Raw genomic sequence first — 14720 nt, 5'->3', positions numbered from 1 at the left:
TCCTGTTCCTTGGGTTATGGTGGGTGTCAGAATGGGTGTAGTGGTTCTTCGGGTGGAGGAGGATGAGTGCATATGTGGGCTGCTTGTTGTCACGGAGGAGGTAGAGAATGTTGGAATCAGAGAGGTTAGTGATGTTTCAGAGGAAGATGATGTCTGAAAAGTCCTGGTCTGGAGGGTCATTCTTGTGGAGAGACCTGTGTTGTGTAGAATGGTGGAGACAGAAGTGGTGGGTGGGGAGTGTGTGGTCATTGGGGTGATGGGAGGTCTGCTGGGTGATGCAGTGTGTTGGGTCCCCACACTGGTTGTTGTAGTGGTGCCACTGCTGTTTTCTGGCTTCTGCGTGGTCAGGGTGGTCTTGTCCAATGAAGGTGGTTCTGTGTGCTCTGTCACTGGATTTGTTGTAACTGGCCTTTCTGCAGTCACGGATGTTCCTGTGGATCATGGCAGCCGTTAGTGTTCTCTAGTTCCATCCCCAGTGGTATACATATGTTGTGCTGTGTTCCTTAGCTAGGGAAATGCACATGAGATCACAGGAGATATTCCCTGGGTGTCCCTGGTCAGGAGGATTTTCTTTTCCAACCATATGGGATGCCCCTTCAGGGTCCCCAGTTTCCCGAGTCTCTGTTCTTTCCGTTTTCTCTTGCTTTCCCTGCCACCTGATTTCCTTGGAGCCTCTTTCACTGCAGTTTTTGAGCATCTGGGCTCCACCCTCTCCTCTTGTGGATTTGCCATCCTAACAACTGTGACTTTTCCCGTGGACTGTATGTCCCAGGACTTGAGTCAGTGGGTGGTGTGCAGCTGTCACTGACCCTCCTGCTGCTTGCCTGCACTCTCTCCTACAAGTTGCATTCTGGGAAACACAGACCCTCCTTCAGGCTCACCTGTTGTGCACCTGGGAACCCATGGGCTATGACTTACCTTGGCTGGGGGACATCCCAGGTGTTGCTGAGTGGTGTAGTGGTGCAGTTGTGGTTCGTGATGTTGACTGAGCTGTGGACTTTGTAGCTTGGCTAAGTGAGGATACTGTGGGCTCAGTTGTGGCCTGGGTCACTGTGAGTCCTGTGACTGTTGATTTTGGTGTGGCTGTAGGTATCACAGGTGATGTTTGCAGTGGGGTGACTGCCATGGTGGTTCGAGGTGATTCTGCGGAGGACAGCCAGGGAATATCTCCCTTGATCCCATGTGCATTTCCCAGGCTGGTGTCTAAGGCTCTGCTTCTGTCCTTTACTTTGGTTTCTCCTGTAAGGTCTTGGCTGCTCCTTAGAGGAGCAGCAGCTCTTGCTTTCCATCCCTGATTCTTATGTCCTACAGGGTCTACCTGACTAGGGTGGCCTCATGGCAAGAGATATGAGTACAGGCTCATGTGGGCAGACAGACACCCCTCTACCCTCACGTGATCAGCTGTGTCCTGTGTACTTCAGTCCCCAGGCAGCAGATGGAGGTACTGCTGTGTGTAGGGGTAGGGAGGGCTGTGATGGGGAGACCCAACATACCCTGCCTGTTCTGGTAGTAATATCAGATGGCACAGAATGGCTGTATCTTGTGACCAGCTTGAGAGAATCTGCCCCAATGGGTGTCTCAGTGGAAGGCAGTAGATGCCCTTTGCCCCATGCCCAGAGGGTCTCTTGTGTCCCCTCTGTGTTACCTTCTGAGGAGACTGTGGGTTTGCTGAGGGTGGTCCAAGTTGTCCCTCCCTCCATGGAGGAAGGGGTGGAGGGCTCGGTCAAGGGTGTGGTTGGATGTCCTGTCAGCCCAGGTGTGGCTGAGGAGTTGGAGCTGTGGAATTGCGTAGTGCTGGGGGTCGCCGAGGTGGATGGAACTTCTGTGGGACCTGAGCCTGTGTTGGGAGCAGACGTACCCTCATGGATAGGCAGGGGCTGGCCCTGATGCCCCATTGGGAAGAGGCCTGCCTGCCTGCTGAGTGAAGATTTGCAGCCCCGGGGCTGGAGGGGCTGGGTGAGAGGGGTAGGGGTGGCCCATGGTCCTTTGAGAGCAGCGTGGGCTCCTGCTGGTGCCTTCTGGGGGACTCACCTATTGGAGACCCGGCTTCATGCTCAGTGACAGGTCCACTGAGAACCGAATGGGCAGAGTCAATGGTCAAGCAAGAACTAAGCTTTGTACACTCCTTCCCCTCTGATAGGGACTGCAAGGTGTGTTCCCTGCCCTGCTCCCAGGGACCAACAGACACTGAGGTAGGGCTAGTGGGGAGGGGCTATCCACTGGAGCTAGGATAAGGCCCCAGGAAGAAAGCCTGTGATCCCATGACTCTGAGTGTCTGCATATAGCACTGCTAGAGGAAGGGACCATCAGTGGCCACTGCTTATGCAGCTTCCCCACCATCTCCCCACCCAGGGCTAAGTCGCTAAATGGGCTTGGAGCCCACCCCAGAGGGCTGGTCTGTTCTGTGCCCTGTCCCGTCTTGTTCTCCACCCCCCTCCCCCCGCCCTTTGCTATTAGCCTGGCAGGGGCTGGAGGGGAGCAGACAGGCTGCTGTGACAGGGTGGTGTCTCTCCAGGATGCCTGGAGCTGGATTCTCAGAAAGATTGCACTGGACGCCACAAAGCCCTGGAAGGACCAGAGCTCTGCCCTGAGGTTAGGGTTGAATGAGTGGGCAGGGGAAGGGGAGGGAAGCAAATGGAGTCTGGTGCTGTGTTGCCTGTGTCTTTGTTGTTTCCTGGATGCTGCCTGAGTCTGTGGGTAATTGCTGCACCCCAGGGGGCCAGGTCCCTGGCAGGGGTGCTGGAGCTCAGAGTGCAGAGGCACATGTTCTACCAGCACAGGTGTCCAGTCCAAGCTGCCCAGGACTGTGCTGCTGGTGGTCTTGGCAGGCTGCCTGGACTTACTGCAAGGCACACAGGAACCCTGGTTGTGGTCGAAGTACTTGTCCTGGGAGCAGTTGTAGCAGCCTGGGGCAGAGAAAGGCCAGGCTCAGTGTCCTCACACCTGGCCACCCCTCCACCGGCTGGGTTCACCTGCCCCCAGTCATGCCCACTTGCAATCCACTTCCTTCCTCCAGCCTCCCTCCAGCCTCTAAAACTACTCGTTGGGCTCCAGGGCCTCCACCCTGTGTGGCTAGCGTTCCTTGTTCTGGCCCTCAGCTTCCATGGCTCCAACTGCCCTTTTGACATGGAAATCTCTGTCTCTCTATTTGTCTCCCTTCCACCCCTGCCCCAGATCCTGGTCCTATCTTATCTTCCTGTGCTTTGCCAATGTTCCCCACACTGACTTGGCCCTCTCTGACCTGACTCATGTTCTGCATAGTCCACCTGGCCACAGTGGTCTTGTGGCACCTGTTTTTCAGTGTGGCATGTGTATCATCTGACAGTTTTTTGCTTCCTTATTTTGATTTTCGAGCATCTCTCCCTGGCCAGAAGGGAAAGCCCCTCCTGCAGGTCAGGGCTATTTTTGTGTGAGGCCATGTCCCATCTCAGAACTGGGCCACTGCTGAGTAAATGTGTGTGCAAGGGAATGAATGTGTAGGTGAACTAACGTGTGTGAGTGGATGCATGCTGATGTTTGAGTGAACGAGTGAATTTGTGAATGAAGGTGTGGATGCACGAGCAGCATTAATACACATGTTTTAGCATGTGGCATGGTGTGTGTGTCCCTGTTACCTTCGACGTTGGTGTCCTGGAAGCTCTCCAGGCTGCCGGGGCAGAGACAGGGCTGGTAGTGCCATGTGCAATTGATCTTCTGTGTGTACTGGTACTCACTGTCACCGACCTGTGTGTGGCTGTTGTAGAAGTCACAGTAGACCGCTGGGAAGAAGGCACCCGTCAGGCAATAGTGAGGCCAGAGCCAGGCATGGGAGGCTCAGGTTCTATTGGGAGGGGGGGGTCTCCTCTTGAGGGATCCTGGCAGAGCATGGCTGCAGGCCCAGAGCAGCCCTGCAGGGGCATAACCTAGCACCTGCCTGGGAGAGGGCTTCTATGGTGAGTCCCTGGGTGGGGCAGGTGAAGGGGTGGAACACTCACGGCAGAAGTCTGGGGCCCTCCAGTCCACACACACGCCCTTGTCCAGGCAGGCCTGGGCATAGGCGGCCACCGCATCGCACAGACACTCGCAGTCACCGCCCGTGTCACATCCGCACGTGTCATGCACACAGGCCTCATAGTAGGGCAAGTGGTACACCTGCAGGGCGGCACACAGGTCAGCATCCAGCTGCTGTGACAGATGTATAGCCGAGTGCAGGCTTTGTTGCATGCAGGGCCTGGGTATTGAGGCTCAGCCCTGCTCACTGGAGCCCAGGTCCAGTCTCATAGGAACTGCAGCCCTCAGCTGCTGCCAGTTAGTGCTGTTGGTGTTCAGCCAAGTCTTCCTTGGACGATCTGATCCATGTTTAGTCTCTCAGACACCAGAGTGTGGGTAACCAGTGCTGTAGCTCCTCTGGCCTGCTCCTTCCTCAAACCCCCTTCCCCCACACACCTGCGCTTGTACACTCAGAGCCTCTGAATGCACCAAGCTGGTCCCTGCTGCACTATGCTGAAGACCATTCAGTCTTACTGAGTTCCAAGAATCACGGACTGTCCTAGGAGTTCCTGAGTCCAGGAAACTCATTGCTGGGCAGGGCCATCTCCTACCCCAGAGTGTCCCCTTTCCTGATCACACACCCCAGAGCAGGGGTTCTGCCTGGGCAATGCTTCCACCGGGGTACTCTGCACTGTCTGGGTGCTGCTACTGGCTTCTAGTGGATGGAAGCCTGGTGCTGTTGAACGCCCCACAGCGTGAGGGGACTCAGCCCTCTTTGTACCCGTCCCCCTGGCCGTTCTGGAGGGAGGACTTTGTCTGGCTTCCCATTGTGACAGACAGAGCCCGGTACCCCTGGGCTCTGGGCATGGGGACCCTGAGGACCCACCTTGCTGTGGCAGGCAGCGAAGGTCTGGCTGTTGATGATACTGCACTTGCGCTCGGCCCAGGAGAGGCGGAAAGTGTTCAGGCTGCAGGGATCTACCACATAGCTCGCATCTCCACACAGTGGGTTCTCCTTCCACGAGTTAACAAACTCCAGCTCACTGGATGCTACATACATACTGCGCGTCTCAAAGTCGTCCTTCATGTTCCCGTTGTAGTTACCACACAAGCCACAGAGTGTGTCCTGCAGGCAGCCAGACAGGCTTCACAAGTCCTCCGCCCACCCGCAGGCAGAGAGGGCTGCTGGCTAGGGTGCACTGGCAAGCGTGTGGTGGGTACCTTGGAGGTGCGGCTGATCTTGATGGTGACACTCATATGCTTGTTCCAGATCAGTGTCAGGTTGAGCCACCCCGGGATGCCCACGTCCAGGATGAGGTTCAGGCTGTTGGACTTCACCTGGAAGTGCACGGAAGGGTCCTCCCCGCTGACCGTGTAGTTCCTGTCTGCCATCGTGATGGACAGGCCCTGTGGAGTGGAGGTGGTCATAGGCTGCCTGGTCAACTCCCCCAGTATCCTGTGGTTGGGTTCTGTCTCTGGGCTGAGTTCCCTAAGACAGGGCTGACCATGTCTATCAAGACACGAATGTAGAGAGCACCTGTGGGGAGCTAACTCTGGGCAGAGGGCTTCAGAACATGTGGAAACAGGCTCAGCCTCCTGCAGAGCTCTCTCCCCTCTACCCATGAGCCTGGGAGCCTGGTGGAGGCCATGCAGCCACCAGGATGAGTGTGCAGATGCCTGGTTGGTGAGCAGTCTCCTGCTCTGAGCTGTGGTACAGATGGGGAGGGCTGCTCAGTGAAGGGGGATCTAGGGGAACCTGGAAGTTGAGGGTCCAGCCAAGTGACAGCAGACCCTTACCCCTCCTACCCTGTGGGGCCCAGCCACTCACGCCTATGAAGATACTGATGGCTCGGGAGCAGGTGACCCCTGACTTCCCACAGATGACGTTCTCTGTCAGAATCTTGAAGGTGGGCTCAGAGCTGTTGGCACCGCAGCCATCCTGCAGGGAGGGGCTGCTGAGGAGGGGCCCTTGAGGCCCCACCCTGGCTCTCTGTAGCTGTAATCCTGGCTGGCACTTACCGTGGCCAGGATGTACTCGCAGTTGCCCTCGAACACAAAGCGCTGCCCATCGAAAGTGATTATGTGGCCCTCCCCGTAGAGGACACAGGTGGACGGGCAGTAGGCATTCTCCTGGCAGGTCCACCTCCCCTGGGAGCAGGTACTGGGGAGAGGGTGGGGGTGGGATGGTGGGGGAAGCCCTTCTTCTACATGGAGGTTCATAGGGTTCCCAGAGACCTAGGCTGCACGTCCAGGGCACTCCACCAGTGGACATCCCACCTCCAGGGATGGAGGGTGCTTTAGCGCACCCCACCTCTGGGCACCCCACCTCCATGTGCTCCTGCCTGCTCAGATGGCCCCATGGGCACCCGGGGCAAGGTGCGGCCTACCAGGTTTTACAGTCGGTGTGGAGCTCTGCACCCCCAGGGTAGGAGACCCCTGCAAAGTCACATGGGCACTCCTCCGGGGGCACACACTGCCCGTCGGTGTTCTCATAGAGCCCGTCAGCACAGACGCAGCCAGATTCACACTTGGTGGGCACCTGAGGGAAGGTGGGGTTATCGGCATGTGGTGGGCAGTCTTAGCCAGTTGCTGCTCCACCCCTAGGCCCTGAGACTCCCAGCAATCCTCCCAGACCCTATCCCTGGGCTGGGGATATAGCTTAGTGGTTTAGTGTTTGCCTTGCATGCATGAGGCCCTGAGTTCAATCCCCAGTACCACAAAAAAAAAAAAAAAAAAAAAGACCAGACCCTATCCCTGTGTTCAGCCCTGCTCTGGGATCTCTGGCAGCTGGACTTTTCTCTTAGCAAAGCCACCCCTCCCTTATGGAAGTATCCATGCCTGGTGTATCAGGCTGGGCTCCTGGGCCCACAGGCATGGGTGGCTACACTTCCCAAGCTGGGGGGCCAGTCCCTCTCCTCACAGAACCCCACAGACAAGCACCCCTGTTCTCCAGCTGCCCAGCCAAGGAACCACTCCTGACCTGACCTTCCTGCCCCCCCACTCCCGCCCTACCCAGCATCAGCCACTAGAACAGAGACTGAGGGGCAAAGGGTCAGAGCATGGCCCCACACAGTGCTGGCTCTGTGGGTTTGTGGAATCCCTCTGGTGGCCCAGCAAGCTAGTCCTCACTGCCCCTTACACAGGCACTGCCAGTGGCCAGCATCTGGCATGTTGGGGCACACGCTGCCCCAAATTTGTCCTCCGATGACTGGCTGCAGGACTGGAAGGTCTTGGGGGCTGGGCAGGATTCTTCTGCAGGGAAGGGGAGGGTGAGGTCAGGCCTGGGGGAGGCCGAGGGTACTGCAGGGTCCCACCGGCCGGCCTCGGGCAGTGTACGCACCCAAGAATATCTCCCGCTGCCGTGGGCAGCTCAGCCGCCCGTTGATGCAGTAGCTGTGAGGAGAGAAGTGCGTGAGCTACTTGTGGACAGGGCTTCTCCCCCACCTGGCCCTCCTAGCCCTGTTGAACCTCACCAGATGACCCCATTGACCATGGTGGACTGGTCAGCTAGGACGAACTTGTTGTTGTCCAGCAGGCAGGGGCATTGTGCCTTGCGCACACACTCGGCCTTGTGGTTCAGGTAGGTGCCCTCGGGGCAGTTGCAGCCATCCACAGGGACTGGGCTGGTGTGGCACTCGGCAGTGCTGTCAGACAGTGACAGGCAGGTGCGATTGCAGGCCTGGCTGTCGTAGCTGAAGGTGCGGTTCCCAGTGCAGGGGATGGCTGTGGGGAACTGGGGGTCAGATTTTGGGAAAGGGATTTGGGAGCATGCCACCCATTGGGTAGAGATTAGGGTTCTGGGGCCCTCTGATTCACCAAGGGAACCCCTGTGGCCCCAGTCCCCGACTCCTGTTTTCCATGACCCCTGCCTCGTCTGGTCCCCTGTATTGTGGCTGGCACTCACTGCAGTTGTCCACGGTGCTTCTCCAGCCCCAGAGCAGGACACCCCAGGAGGCGCAGGTGTGGGCATAGGCACCCAGGGTGGCACAGATATGAGGGAAGGTCTCCTCATAGTTGCAGGCCTGGTACACACACCTCTGCGGGAAGAGCAGGCCGTGGGCACCTGCCCACTCTGGGACATCCTCAGAACTCCTGCCCTGGGTGGGATCCCAGCTTCCTGTGGCACCCCTGCTGCCCTACCAAATGCCCACAGGTCTCACCTTATAGAAGGGCTTGGGGTTCACCACTGAATGGCACTTCTCAAACACGCTATCCTTCTTCAGCAGCGCTGAGCAGTGGGTCTCTGCACACACCTCTGGGAGCAATAGGATCGGTCATGAGTCTCCTGTCCACTCCCCACTCTGCAGACCTGGGTGGCCGGGGGCCAAGAGGGGACTCACTGTTGAGCTGGCTCATGGAGCAGGGGTCGGTCTCACGCTCCAGGGCGGCTGGACAGTTCCCTGCCCGCCAGGAGTCCACAAAGAGCGAGGCGGTGCCCTCATCGATGCCCCCACTGGTCGTGAAGTCATCGGTTGTGTCCCCATTGAAATTGCCGCAGAGTCCTGTGTGGGCCGGGCCATGAAGCTGACGTCTCACCTGCCCCTTCCTGTATCCCCACATACCCAAAGCTCCTCTCTTCTCCCCAGCTGTGCCCTGGTGAGAGGCGTCACTGACCTCGCATATCCACTCTCCTGGGTCCCTGGCCAGAGCGGGCCAATATGAGCTGAGCTTGGGCCCTTGCCTACTTGGCCATGGCAGCAGAGGCAGCCAATTAACCCCGGGAGTGACCAGTGGGACAGGGATCACCTTTAGTCTGGCCTCTGAATTGGGGCTCGACAGTGATGTACACCTGGAAGACGGGCTGTAGCTGGATCATGAGATCTAGCCCAAAGGTGGTGACCATCTGGAGGTGGGTGGACGTCTGCCTGAAGATGGTGATGTTGCCTACAAGAATATGGGTTCTGAGAGGCAGTCGACCCCACCCCACCCGAGGGCACAGCTCTGCAAGGCTCAGGGCTCCTGCCCTTGGGAGGACCTACGAGTCTTATAAGGCAGCCACTTGGTGTCTCCATGGTTGGTGATCATCTCGTCCTCAGAGATCACGATTTTGTCCTGGAGGGAAGGTGGCTTGAGTCAGGGGAGGAGCAGCTGAGGCAGGAGAAAACAGAGAGGGACACCAGGCCCATGGTGGGTAGCCATAGTGTTTGCTTACGGCAGGATGGACAGCCTTACCTTACTGGACAGGTAGATGATGGCGACCAGGGAGGTCTCAGAGTGTGAGTAGCCTGACTTGTCATATACGGCCATGAGGGTGCCCTCGTCGGGAAGCTGGGAGCTCTGAGAAGGTAAGGGGGCTCAGGCATGGGACAACTGCCTCTTCCCCTCCAGACCCAGAGTGCATCCTACCTGGAGGAGGACGTAGGTGCAGGACCCATGGAAGCGGTAGGGCCTGGCGTCAAATGTAGTAACAAAGGAGCCGCCTTCCAGGGAGCAGTGGCCGGGACACAGCTGTTCTGTGCATGTCCACCGGCCCATGGAGCACTGGCTGTTGGTGGACACTGGGGTGACCCACAGTGGAGGCTGGGGCCAAAGGCACTTCCCCACAGTTCCAGGCCAGCAAAGCTCCCCTCACTTGCCACAGTCCCCTCGTCCCCCGAACTCACCAGGTTTGACAGGTGGCCCTGGTGACCTCCCCAGGACCGTAGATCATTCCATTGTGCATGCAGGGACATTGGCTGATGGGCACGCAGGTGTGGTTTGAGGAGAGATCGTCAAGCACCATACCTGCAGGGGAGGGGCTTCTTGGGTTTGGGTGACACTGACAACCTCTAGGCAATCTCCTCCCTGGCTGTTCTGTGCTGGCTGCTCAGGCAGGCCCAGGCTCTGCCCCTTCAGGCCCAGGGAGATGCCCTGGTGAAGCCCCAGCCCTGTTTGCACTCGAGCCAAACCATTTGCAGCTGATGCAGCACCCTTGGGTATATTACCACCCCCTCAGCAAAGTGTGTACCCCAGTGAGAGGTCTCAGCAACACATTACTGACCCTCAGGTCCAGTTCAAAGCCTACCTGCACCTAGCAGCTCTCAGACACCCCCCACCCCCAGCAGGAACCACTTCTCATCTATGGGTTTATAAGTGAGCTCATCAGGTACTGGGTCCACTAGGGATTTGGGGTGAGCAGAAGGGGCCTGGGAGTTAGATGAAAAAATGTCTGGGCTCTGCTGGGGGATGGGGCCTGGCATCCCGAGTCTCTAGGCTCATTCCAGGGGCCCCAGGGAAAATAGGTGCTGCCATGTGTCCTCACCATCCGGGCAGAAGCAGCCGAAGGTGCAAGCACTGGAGCAGCTGTGCTGTGGGTTGGAGCAGGTCCTGATGCAGGCCATGTCACACTCCTTGTACACCTGGTTGGCTGGGCACTGGCCCACAGCTGTGGGCATCGGGTCTGGTGAGAGGATTCCACCCCACCACCCAACCTGGGCTGGGGCTTGGCCCAGCCCCTCCTACAACCAGAAGCAGCCCGCTCTCCACCCTGCCTGAGACTTACAGCAGAGGCTGGGGCTCCGCCAGTTGTTGACAGGCTGGCCTGCCATGCGGCACCGGCGTGAGTACTCGGACAGCGTGGGACAGCTGCAGTTCTGTTGGCCGGGCTGGGTGCACGAGGACATGTCCTCCTGGCAGCTCAGCACCAGTGACTCCTTAGGTACGTCACACTCGGAGGACACCAGGGTGAGCAGCTGAGCGCAGATCTCAGCCTGGGTAGAGAGCCACTCAAGGTCACATGGGTGTGGCTACATTCCCACACCTCACCCGGGGCTTGGAAGATGGGTTGGGGCATCATGGGCCCCTGGGACCCCACTGGACTCCATAGGTCAGTTTGACTCAGGTCTGGGAACCTGGCCACCTCACATACGTGTGTGGCCTGCAGTATGGGGGTGCTGGGGACGGTCTCGTGGGAGCAGATCTCGTTGGGGTCATCCAGCTTCTGCAGCGTGGCGTACTTATGGGGTTCCAGGAGTTTGCCTGGAGATATGGGACATAGGTCAACACATGGGGCCATAGAGGGACCTGGGCCCCCCACAACTCCTCCCCTGCCCTGCCTACTGCCTACCGTCCTCGCTCAGAAACTCGTTGGCTGTCTTCCCATCAAAGTTCCCGCACAGCCCGCACATCCGGCCCATGTACTTCCTCTCCACTAGGACCTGTGGGACGGACACTGCTGGGCCCCATGGGGTATGGGAGGGGCCACTGATTCCTGCTCCTGGGGCCTCCACCGTCCCCCACTCTGCTTCTCCCGGGAGTTCTTTCCTTGCTGGATCCTCTTTTTCAAATGGGGAGACGGAGCTACCAACCAAACCCAAGTTTTCACGAGTTGCTGGCCAGGAGCCAGCACTGCTTTGCAGTGGGGACTGGCTGCATTGCCAGGTAAGGTGGGGCAGGTTGGGACCTGCCTGAGAAAGGCAGCCCCTCCTGAGGCCTGCTCTGCTGGCCATGTGGCCACTGCCCTCACCATGAGATGGGTGTCCGGGCCCCACATGACCACCAGCTCCAGCTCCAGCTGCTTGGCCACCAGCTGCACACTCTGGCCGTAGGGCGTGATCTGGAGTCCATTGCTGGTGTAGGGTAGGCTGACCACCCTGTAGGCAAGAGCAGTCAGCAGCTGCCCTCTTGGTCTCAGCACCCCTCCATTGCCCAGACTGGCACTATAGCCTACCCGATGTCCCTGATGGAGATGGTTGCCTTATTCACGGTGACAACAGAGGCCCCCAGTTCCACGATGATTCGGGAGATGCTCCCATCAGGCCCTCGCCGCAGCTGGACACTGAAGGTGGGCGAGGCATCCTCACAAGTGGCCGCGAAGACATAGTTGCATGTCCCCAAGAAGTCGTATGCATGGTCGTCAAAGGTGAAGAAGTGGCCGGCTCCCCATGTGGAGCACCAGCCCTTGTCTAGAGCTGCAGAGAGAGTGGCATAGTCTCAAACCCATGTCCCTATTGTTGGGGCAGGGCAAACAGGTCTGGGACAGCCTGGTCCATGAGCTGGGACCTGGGGAGCCCATACTGAGAGGGAAATGGTTTCCTGAGTGGGAAGGAAACCTCTCCCTCTGCAGACCCTGACTCCCACGCCCACCCAGCTCTGGACTGGGGTCTGCCTCCTGTCTGGGCCTTACACGATGGCAGGCTGCTCTCAGTGTTGGGGTTTGTGGTACCTCCATCCGTGGTATCTGTAAGACAGGAAGCCAAAGCTCAGAGTCCCTTCCAGCAGGGCTCCTGCGGCCACTCTAGGCATATCAGGACCAGCGGAGAGGTTGCTGCCCCTGAACACTCATCCCTCAGCTGGTACCCCTTGGGTGAGGGCCCTTGACTGGAGGCTGGGTTGTGGCCATCCTGTTGCTGGCTCCTTCATGAGAACTCCAGACCGCAGTACCGAGGGTAGCCAGTATTGCACATGTATGTGTGTGTAAGCGTGTGTCACAGTGTGGTATGGCACTCTGGATCCCTCCCTCCTTCCCACTGGGCCCGAGTGCTCTGAACAGCAGGACAGTGGCTTCCGGTGGCCCTCACCTATTTGTGGAGAGGCCTTCAGTTCCCAGGTGCCTGGGTTGGCAAAGGAGGTGGTGCCCAGACCTGCGTGGACAGGACCGGTGGTGAGTGCTGGGATCCCTTCCTTCCCTCATTGTCATCCCTGATGGCTTTGTCCACTCCTGCCCAAGGCTGCCCAAGTGTACAGGTCCCCCTCTGCCCAGTCCTTAGAACAACTGTTCTTCCATGGACTAGAACACCATCCAGCATGCAACCAATGAGTCTGCCAGCCATGAGGGCAAAGGGTGGGGTCGTCAGCCTGAGCCTTGGCTTGGTGTTTCATCCTTCAGGAGTCCTGACCTCTTTCCTTGTTCTCATCGCTTCCTCATTTGTTCGTTCATTCATATTCATTCATTCACTCACTCACTCATTCATTCATGCAGTCATCAGTTCAGCCTGATTGCATGGAGCTCCTGTTTTGTGCCTGTCAGGAGACCGGGCATTGCCGGTGTGCAGTGCATGGCCTGCTCCCATGGCTCATCCCAGGAGGGTGAAGCACACACACACACACACACACACGCACACACACATCAAGAGCCATGGGCTGTGGTGAGCTCACCAAGGAACGGCAGTGAGCTGGTATTGCCCATGTGGGAGAGGCTACACCTGCAGGGTAGGTGACCTCTCTAAAGACATGATATTCAAACAGGGCCTAGGGGGCTCTCTAGCCAGGGCTTGCTCAGGGCACATGTTGCCCTGAGGAGGCCTGCAGGGAGAGGCGTGGAGCCAGTGGGGCATTCCTGGGAGACAAGTGCCGAGACTCAGGACCAGGTGGGTCCTGAGACACTGACTCCCTGTGGCATCTTCTGGCCAGGGAAACCTGCTTGCCTGTCTCCTAGGCAAGACTCACTACTCACTGCCCAGACAAGCCCGGCCCCTGGGGCCCAGCAGATCGAGAGGACCCAAGTGCAGGACACATTGATGTGGAGGTGACTAGGCAGCTGTGCTCAGCACGGAGGCCAGGTGTGTGGAGCACCTGGTGAGGCCTCCTGGTGAGGCCAGAAGGGAGTAGTAGCAGGGCATGCTAGGAGGGGGCAGGAGAGGGCTAAGGACCGAGCCAACAGATCTGGGCTCTCCCAGAGGCTCCCATCTCTCTCTTCTCTGGCAGCCTCCAAGACAGCCGTGGTGTGTCCTGGGACTGTGGTGACTGTTGGCAGAGAGATGCCCAAATGACATTGATCATGGTGACCGCAGGACAAGGCCTGACTCCTATGATGGCCCCTGTTGACTGTCATTTCTTCCTATTGCAGACCCTTTGGCTGCAGCCCACAGGAACTCCAGGCCCGTTCATCTGCCACGGCCTGACTTTCTTAATACTGGACTAGGCCACCAGGTAGGTGGGGCACTGGCTGCCTGTCCCTGGTTAACCTGGCTGGCCCCCTGCAGCCCAGGTGTCACCAATCTGCCCTCTGACCTCATGCTTCTGGTGGCCCACTCTAGCTGAAGAGACTGCCTGAGGGACCCAGACGGATGCACTGCCTCTCTGACCATTGTGCTCGGCTCACTGGGAAGTGGGTGGGACTGAGTGAGCAGTGATGTGAGCCAGGGGAGTGAGGGATAGCAAAGCACCTCCGGGCCTCGTTCCTCCCACCTCCCATTCATCAATGGATCTCTGTGTGGCCAGATTGCCTTGGGCCAAGTCAGTGAGGCGAGACCTGGGGAATTTCCCACACACGGGGCCCTGCTGAGGGCTCTGGGTGTCCAGTCCCCCTTAGCGTGGCCTGGTGGACACCCACTTACCAGTGCTGAGTATGGTTCTTCCACAGAACAGCAGCAGCAGCAGCTGAGGCCTGAGCATGGTGCCGCGCCTGGAGAAGAAAGGTGGCTGCCAGCCCCGACCCCCTGCTGCCCAGGCAGTCTTGCTGCTGCCGCCTTTGAGACTCAAGCGGCCAGCTCCGAGCACCTTATATAGGTTTGGCGGGCCCTGCCCCTGCCGCACCCACCTGTGCCCCACGCTCCAGCCCTGTAATCGCCATCGCTGGCCAGGCATTAGCGGTGGCCAAACAGGATCTTGGGCTCTGCTTTATCAGGATTTAGACTTTGGAAAATTCTGCAGCGGCTGTGGCCCCATTATCACCCACTCCCAGTGGGGGGCTGACACATGTACTTCAGGGACCCACCAACACCTCCGGTGTCTGGCTGTTCTTGGGAATGCTCTCTGGCTCTCCCCTGCTAGGTCATCATGGGCACTATGAGCCACATGCCTGGGTGGCCAGGATGGGGCTTGATGGAGGG

At 58.4% G+C, this 14720-nt stretch overlaps 1 protein-coding gene across 1 annotated transcript; it reads right to left on the bottom strand.

Moving 5' to 3' along the window:
• Nucleotides 1-136: 136 nt before the first annotated feature.
• LOC109698397 (mucin-6) lies at nucleotides 137-14475 on the bottom strand. The gene is made up of 31 exons (XM_074064729.1): nucleotides 14226-14475; nucleotides 12468-12530; nucleotides 12074-12127; nucleotides 11618-11858; nucleotides 11414-11540; nucleotides 11015-11105; nucleotides 10817-10926; nucleotides 10451-10658; nucleotides 10211-10333; nucleotides 9573-9693; nucleotides 9316-9454; nucleotides 9142-9246; nucleotides 8949-9021; nucleotides 8716-8853; nucleotides 8310-8471; nucleotides 8130-8224; nucleotides 7874-8006; nucleotides 7443-7692; nucleotides 7310-7362; nucleotides 7109-7218; nucleotides 6357-6508; nucleotides 5989-6130; nucleotides 5798-5908; nucleotides 5191-5376; nucleotides 4856-5095; nucleotides 3975-4131; nucleotides 3615-3758; nucleotides 2796-2906; nucleotides 1646-1822; nucleotides 919-1143; nucleotides 137-336 (listed from the first exon to the last, which is right to left on the bottom strand). The coding sequence occupies exons 1-31, from the start codon at nucleotides 14473-14475 to the stop codon at nucleotides 137-139; spliced, it is 4491 nt and encodes a 1496-aa protein (XP_073920830.1).
• Nucleotides 14476-14720: the final 245 nt, after the last annotated feature.

Source organism: Castor canadensis, chromosome 1, assembly GCF_047511655.1.
Source record: "Castor canadensis chromosome 1, mCasCan1.hap1v2, whole genome shotgun sequence".
Lineage (NCBI taxonomy): Eukaryota > Metazoa > Chordata > Mammalia > Rodentia > Castoridae > Castor > Castor canadensis.
Note: the sequence above shows the minus strand (reverse complement) of the source record. Positions and strands in the feature narration are given on the sequence as shown.

What these genes read in the sequence shown, in the direction of transcription:
- LOC109698397 (XM_074064729.1), bottom strand. Translation starts at nt 14,475, where the DNA reads ATGCCTGGCCAGCGATGGCGATTACAGGGCTGGAGCGTGGGGCACAGG. An exon ending in CTCCATGAGCCAGCTCAACA is followed by an intron (nt 8,225 to 8,309) that starts GTGAGTCCCCTC and finishes TATTGCTCCCAG; the next exon opens with AGGTGTGTGCAGAGACCCAC. An exon ending in TGGCCACTGGCAGTGCCTGT is followed by an intron (nt 6,509 to 7,108) that starts GTAAGGGGCAGT and finishes ACCTTCCCTCAG; the next exon opens with GTGCCCACCAAGTGTGAATC.